This window comes from Triplophysa dalaica, chromosome 20 (genome assembly GCF_015846415.1).
Source record: "Triplophysa dalaica isolate WHDGS20190420 chromosome 20, ASM1584641v1, whole genome shotgun sequence".
In the NCBI taxonomy this organism is placed as follows: Eukaryota; Metazoa; Chordata; class Actinopteri; order Cypriniformes; family Nemacheilidae; genus Triplophysa; species Triplophysa dalaica.
Window position 1 is genome coordinate 3,988,055 of NC_079561.1, and position 8,235 is coordinate 3,996,289.

At 38.9% G+C, this 8,235-nt stretch overlaps 1 protein-coding gene across 1 annotated transcript in view; it reads left to right on the forward strand.

Annotated features, from left to right (window-relative positions):
- The window catches only part of znf385a (zinc finger protein 385A), a 66,074-nt gene extending 59,886 nt beyond the window's left edge, over positions 1-6,188 (forward strand). Inside the window, exons 8-10 of the mRNA XM_056733443.1 lie at positions 1,850-2,034; positions 2,142-2,234; positions 2,325-6,188. Of these exons, the coding sequence (XP_056589421.1) occupies positions 1,850-2,034; positions 2,142-2,234; positions 2,325-2,552 (506 nt within the window). The 3' untranslated portion in view covers positions 2,553-6,188. The remainder of the gene's footprint in view (positions 1-1,849; positions 2,035-2,141; positions 2,235-2,324) is intronic.
- The last annotated feature ends 2,047 nt before the right edge of the window (positions 6,189-8,235 follow it).

Below are 8,235 nucleotides of genomic sequence, written 5' to 3' on the forward strand. Positions count from 1 at the left end.
CTGACTGACACAAGAAAAGGGGGAAATTCATGTCAGTTAACACAAATGAATAGATCACAGTTCGTGACAATGTCACAAATTCCGGTGACAGTGTGTTGACCTTATAGCACCAACTGGCCTCTTGATTTGCCCCAGAAGTGTGCACAAAAACAACAGAGTCAGATCAGTTTTTGCACTGCAGATATGCTCGTAGTATTTTTGGTAGTGTTTGATTTTTTTGTGGTATATCGAATGCCTGTGCAGCTCTCTTGTCGTTCTGCTGTGTTATTCAGTTTGTGTCAACATAAATAACCCTGTTTGAGGAGGCACATGACTCTATCTGTTTATTTATAATTGATCTCGTCTTTTATTTATTAGGGAAAGCAGTAGACACTCTTTTTTTTAGTAGACAGTTTATACTGTGTGATTTGAAATAATGTTGAGTTTGGTTTAAAAGACCAAATGAAACTTAAGGCTAAAATACATTACAAGACTTTTGCTCCGATTTTGCCCAGATTATCAGTCTGCAGATTTGATCAGTTAATGTGTTTCTATCTAAAAAGTGTATGATGTCTAGTTAAAAAATAATCTGTACAGATCTTCAAAGTCTTGGAGTGTTTTGCAGCCATTAAATGGGGTATTTCACAATTTAGTATGTTGTCTGCACTTTGACGCCACATGAAAGTCATTCTATTTGGAAACCATGCTTTTATGTAAACGTTACAAGGTACGAGTGATATTGAAGCATTGTTGTTGTGGAAAAAGGGAATTTATTATCACAACCTGGAATCAATACAGTCCATTACACAAATTACTCCGTGAAACCAAGGCCAAAAGATCTAATCCGTGCAGACATGAATAGACGCTTTGGGAGTTGAAGAGGGAGGTTCTGGAATGAGAAGTAAGAGGCGTTGGTTGTTTGTCAAATTTTATCCCAGATGTACAGCGTCAACGGTCAATTATTGTTTTATTCTTTTTTTATTTTACAGATGTTTTTTTAATGACGGTTATACAAGGAGATGATAAACAACAATTGTTTCCCTCAAATGGAACAAATTTAGCTAGAAATTTTGGATTCATGCTGTGTTAATATTATATTCACTCTTCAGGTATTATCCAAACTTAAGGGCACAAGACTGTCAAAGGGATAAAATAAATTTTGCTTTTTGATTTTTTTTCGATTGAAAACAAAACAATCCTCACTGTTCCACAAATCATTTATGTAGGTGTCTCATGCTTTGGTCTATATCTTATCCGTGTTTTTATCACATGATGGTGACATTTTTAAGGAGAACCTTGTGTCTCCATTTATAGGAAATGGGAAATTGATGAGCATTGTTGTAATGTAGGCAGACCAAAGCTCGATAAAAGAATTCATTTTTGAATAAAGGCTTTTGAAATGTACACATCTCAGCCAGGTCTCAATGGCTATGTACTCATTGATTTATGAAAAGCATGGTGCAATATTTTAATCTGAACACTTGTGTTTGACATTCGGATAGGATTTGTTTCCAAGATGATTTAAACACGATATCCTATAGGATGTGGATTAGAATAGAGATAAAATAGGAAACGTGCCGACGGGGAATAAGAATCTTCTCTGACTCTGACAAGCATGAGCAGACACATTCAAGGGTAATTCAAAGTGAAAGATTCAAGATCCCTCTAGTGGTTGAGACTGGATATTACAATGCTGCTCGATATCTGTTTGTTTGTGTTTTATGTTATATTCTAAACGTACATTCAAAATATGATGGGTTATTTTCAACTCAGCATTGGGTCAAAAAGGGACAAACCAAATTAATTACCCTATATTATAAATATGTTATTCTTATTTATAAAACTACTTGTGTTTCTCTGTTCTGCTCAGGCACTAAACACAAAACCATTCTGGAAGCCCGCAGCGGACTGGGCCCCATAAAGGCATACCCGCGTTTGGGTCCGAAGCCCATCGGCGAGCAGGGAGGCGGGGCCACAGACCCCAACACTCAGGAACGCACCTTCCACTGTGAGATCTGCAATGTGCGGGTCAACTCTGAACTGCAGCTTAAACAGGTGTGTACTAACTTTTAAATGTACATTGTGTTTTTGTAGGCCTACTTAATGCTGAGACATAGTAAAATGACAATTATTTGACTGGTTTGTTTGCTCTGTGTTCTCAGCACATATCAAGTCGAAGGCATCGAGATGGAGTGGCCGGAAAGCCCAATCCTCTCTTAAGCCGACACAAGAAGCACAGGGGAGCTGACCTTGCGGTAAGTGTTTACCAAATCCCACTCAATACCAATAAGTTACGTTTATTGATGTCGTAACTGTATATCAAATCTCCTTATGATTTCTTTTAGGATCTCACCAAAGCGTTAGGCGCCGGCCTCCTGCCTAGTCCTCTAGCTGTTGCCGCCGCAATGGCCGCCGCCGCTTCCTCCAACCAGCTTGCTCTCCGCGCCGCAGGTTCCACCCACCATCCACATCATCACCTCCTGCAAGGTCCACCCCTGAGCCATGCCATCTTGAGACCAGCTCCCGGGCCCATACGCACTTCACACGGGCAGATCCTCTTCTCTCCTTACTGACTCCACCCCTGACCCCCTTAGCCAATCACAGCCAGCCCGGAGCCTCACCTCCAAAAGCACACTGTGAAGAATTCAAGAAAAAATAGTGCAACACCACAGCAATGACAAGAATCAACTCATCAACAATAAAACCAATCATCAAGATGAGCAGAAGGGTGATGGGTGCGAAAAGACCCCGTTCCTACCCAATTTCCATCACCTCCAACTGCCTCTGTTTTTCCGGTGTGATTTATTCAGTGGTGGACAATAAATATACAAACGCAGGGATTGTTGGAATAGAGCAATATATCGAAATAAGCTTGACATCTTCGTTCATTATCTTCTATTCTGTCCTCTATTTATACACATAACTGTGAGGTAGCAGCAGTCACATTGTAGCCAGACATGCTGGAAATGGGTTAGGTAACTTTATAGAGACCCCAGAACACACACGCACCCAAAGACTACAGTTAAAACTGTTTCTTTGTGTCAGTCTGAATCAATGCACCCCTTGACCTTATGCACCTTGAAAAAATCTGTATGGTAGTTGCTTCTAGTAGTCTTTGATGTATTCAGCTCACGCCCTGTCTGGCTTTGGTTAAGAGATGAACACACGACCATTTCTGATTCACCTCAACAAGTTCCTGGTTCAAGAAGAGCAGGGGATTGTGGGTAACCATGGGGAGAAGAGTGTAAGAATGCCCAACTCTTTCCTAAAGCTGGTAATGTGGCCAAATATAGACATACCTCAGTTGCTAAAAAGGTTTCTTCTAAAAAGCTCGATCAGTCACATATCCTTAAGGAAATAAAGAAATTTCATCTACATCAGACTACATCATTTGACTAAAATGCCCTCTTAGACCTTAGAAAACCAGTAGATGTCTATTTATTCTATTGTGTAGTGTAGTGTAGTTCAGAACATCCAAGCTGGTTGACACAGCAAATATCCAAAATGACATACGCACATAGAGGATGATGTGATACGGATGCTGAATAAAGATGAACGAGTACTTTGATTCTCAGAGAAAGGCAACAAACCTAAGCACACCCTTGGACTTGTACTGTATAATGAAGGCTCCTCGGTTCACTCTGTCTCTGTGGTTCTATGGAGAATGGACATTATGCATAGCACCCAGTGAAAAGTCTGACAAGCTTCAAAAAAGCAATACGGCCCCCGTCTCATTCCCCGCTCATCTTCTGTGTTCAGTCTCACGAGGCGGCAAGGACTGACGCCACAGGTCAGCCTCTTCTGAAGCTCCACAAAAATGAGTTTAATGTGGACGGAGTGAGAAGATCAAATCAAAAGTGGGATGACACAGAAGTGGAAGCGAGGATGCGAGGTCACGGCGGACGCGACTGTGCAATTTTCCTTTTTTGGTATGAACACTGTCGTGAATCTAAAGCCATGCAATGCATATGATTTCTGTTCTTTTGTTATGATGGATTACTACTATTGTTTTATTGTTCGGTCGGTTCATTTTCATAGCGCACTGTTACATTGAACAAATACGCTTGTGGAAATTCTAAAAACGGAAAAACGGAAAAAAAAACAGGAATATTTTTCTATGGAAGATTGAAAACCTGCACTCGGGTGGGATCAGTATGTGGTAGGGTGTGACCTACCCCGTTGTAGATAATGTATTTAGAACTCCAAAAAATGGTAAATGAGCAAGGGCCTTGTGTGTTGGACACAATCTCACATCAAGTACTGTTGGATTTACACAGTGCCCTTCCATTAACAAGTGCAACAATGTCTTACTGTTGTTTCGTTGTTTGGATATTGCAATGCAATAAGCAATTGTTATCTTAGATGAGCGTATACCTACTGTACCGGGTCTCATGGTCACGTACGCCTGCAAACAGGCCTTCATGTTCTTCCACTGAGATGTTAGCCTTTTTAAAACAATAAAGAGTGGGACTATAAAGCAAGAAAAGGGCCACCCGCAGGGACGGACCCTTCATATTAAAGGGTCTCATCGATCTCTGAATGGGGGACAGGGTATAAATCTGAACGCAATCAATGTGTTGTCAGCCATAGCCTTTGCGTTGTGAGTTAGTTTGACTTTTTGTTTGCATTGTGTGGGAAACAGATTTCGTACGTCATGCCATTACTCCTTGCTAACTGTGGTTAGCATCCACCATTGTGCTTTGATGGACGTTGACCTCTGTTAGGAGATGTATTTTGGTTTTCATTAGTTATCGAGGCACCAAAGGTGCTGTAGTTCATGTCAGTGTGTATCGTGTAGTGTTGTGTGCGTACAGACAGAATCCGGACGGGGAAAATAAATGTTCTATAGCCATAGGGGCTCATTGCTGTAAACCAAATCTGCATTAATCTGCAAACCTCAGATCAGCCGATTTTAAACTTGACTGCATATTTAGTCATTTAGCAGACGCTTTTTGGGGGATAAAAGCATCTGCTAAATGTAGATGTATTGAAACAATCAGAGGGCAATATCTTCAGCTGATATGAGATGTGCAGCTTGGGTGGATTGCTTAAAAAAAAGGGATAGTGGGCTCAAAATGTTTTAAAACTGTCCTTTAGCGTGAGTAAATATGACAGATATTCAATTTTTGAGTGCACTGTCACTTTAAGGCTAGGCGCACTTGACACCAGTTTGACTATAGACGGGTTCAAAGTAACAACCTAAACAAACGTTACTGCGCATGCGTGCGTTCTTGGGCTGCAGTACATTTTCACAAACTAAAGAGTGCCTGTAGATTAAATTTGATAACAAGCAAAAGAAAGCGAGAAAAAACGTTACTTGGCTAAACTTGTCTCTCCAATAATTTGAATTGAGAATGCTATTCCAAGCTCAACCGCTAGATGTCAATGCACCATAGGGTTTCTTTAAATGCGACCAAACTACAGGACCCAACAAAATAAAATTAAATAAAATGAACATACAACAAAATTCAACAAATCGTTTATTTAATACAATTATTATACAATAAAACAAATTAAGATTATCATAATGAAATATAAATAGTTATTATATAAGATATAATAGTTATAGAAATATTATTAGACACTAACCGAACACAGACCGGAAGTTACCTGCAATCCCGGCGTGTGCGCCCCATGAAACGGTCTATAGCGCCCCCCATAGACTGTGTACGCTGGCGTCTCCTACAGGTGAAAAGACCCCATCGCAGCTCACAGAGGCTCGATGCCGACTCGCTTAGTCCCATTCGTCAACACTGTAAAGACCATGTTCATCCTGTAGTCACCCCTGAAGATAAGTGTCATCGTTGTACAGAATTGTCTTGAGCTCTTGTAATAGATTCGTTCAACCTTTCAGGGCAGGTGTTATGTTAGTGGTGAAGTCTAGCCGTAGCCTTATTTCACCCCAGCCTCTCCAGAAGCCGCTAGACGGAGAAGCTTTGGTCCAACCTCGTTTTGCCAATAAAGTTATTTTTTAATTGTGAGATGGGAAAACGGTACATGTGATGGGACGTAGCAATATTTAGCTCGTACTGGCTACTCTTGTTTATTGCAATAAGGAAATCAACCAATAGATGCATATGTGAGATAAATATTATAGATGTAAATTAAATAAAAGGCAGAACATCATGGAAATACTTGGTATCAGAGATACTTGGATTTGCCACGAGGGGGGAATACAGATCAATGTCAATAAAGAATATTAAAATCCATGTGTACTGATTGCTTTTTTGTGTACTTGTTCATGCAGTTGTTTATTTATTGAGGTATTATGTGTAAATGGGATATCAAGACATTGAAATTGGGAAAAGTGATTGATATTTTTGTTTGTTCGTTGTTTCAGCTTTGTGTGTTAGTAACCAGTGATCGAATTGAAGGGGGGCTGGGGGGGTCCGGGACCCCCTTTATGGCATTAGGGATCCTCATAAGAAGTAAAAAATAGACTTTCGGGGGTTCCCTCAGATATTTGTATTTGAGGAAAAATTATAATGACAAATGTGATTAAATGGGAATTAATTATTTACATTAATTTATGTTAAGTTTGTTTATGGGCTAGTTGTTATGTCTCTTTCAATTTGAAATGCCCCGCCACACATCTACAGACCGCTAAGAGCAGGACATTGAAAGAGGCCTGTTATTTTCTTTAAGCCTGTTTTTAAGAAATAGTATGTAGTTATGTATCTCATTATCTAATATATTGTGTATTTTGTATAAATTGTATATTGCGAGACTAACCCCCACCAAAAAAAGTCTTATGAGGGGGGGACCCCATAATGTTCAATTCGAGCACTGTTAGTAACTACACTTTGATGGACAGTTTGAAGGGATACTTCACCCAAAGATGAAAATTCTGTCATCATTTACTCACCTTCTTACTTTCATTGTAGGAAAAATATACAGTGGTAGTCAACAGTGACCCAGAACTGTTTGCCATACTACATTCTTCAAATTGACTTCTTTTGTGTTCAACAGAACAAAACAATTATAAAGTAATTTTTCCTACAGTGGGAGTCAATGGGGGCATTCTTCCAAATATCCTTCTCTGTGTTCATCAGAACAGAGAAATTTATACCGATTTGGAACATCTCGAAGTTGATCAAATGATGACAGGATTTGTATTTTTGGGTGAGGTACGTACACCGTTTCTTCCTTATGTGCACTTTCTATTGTACATCACTAGATGGCGCGCCAAGACTAAAACTCAAACTGCAGCAGCATACGAAAAACAACAAAATATTCTATCAATAGAGTACAAACCTGCTAAAACTATTACCTTCTGTGTCATTACAGACTTGTATGTTTAAACTGTCTTGACAAAAAAAGGTCATTAGCAGATCTCGAATTAGCGTGTTTGTGTTTTAGTATAAGTGTGTTGGAAACTCTTCATAAATGTTTAAAATATTATGTTTTGTATATATTTAAATATTTTTAAGCACACAAATGTAGTGTCTTTATCTAAATTTTATGTTCCCCTTATGTGAAAACACTATTGCTTATGAGGTCAGGAGCCATCAATAGATGTCATGCTCATATGCTCACACACATGCTTCGGCCTTTAATAAAATCCTCAAGATCGCAGATCAAATGTATTTTCCCTAGACACATTATTCCATGAAAATGCTATTTGGAAACGATTGTGCCAGACATTTATTTCCATTTCATATATTGAGATGTATATGTGATTAACAATCACATGCACATGTTGAAATATTTACTTGACTTTGGGGTCTATCTCCATTTGTTATTATTTTATGTTACTTGTGTCATAATGTGTACCAGTCAAAGTGAGACACTACAGAGACACTATAAAATGGAGGTTTTTACATTAGCAGAGCAATACTGATATCTCTATGAATGTGCATAAATCTAACATTGCCCGAAAACTTACTTGTACATGAAGGAATCAGTCACATGACATTTACAACTTAAGCGATTGGCTTATAAAAGCAAAACTGTCCTAGGATGGCCATTCTGTACAGTATGTCATTGATGATCCTCAGAGTGTAATTTATTTATCTTTAAAAGCAGAAATGCAAATAATCAGAAGGAACTTTATAATTTTGTGAATAGTTGTTTTAAATGACCCTATTAATTCTAGTGGTAGCCCTTTTTGTAAGAATAAAATGTAGGATATTAGAGCACATCTATATCAAATTCTGATCTCATTCAGCCCTCTAATACACTTTTTAATACTTGAGAGGAAAGAAGAGCACAGTTGAAGTTCTTGATGGAAGTAGGGAGGGTGACTGAGGAGCGGTG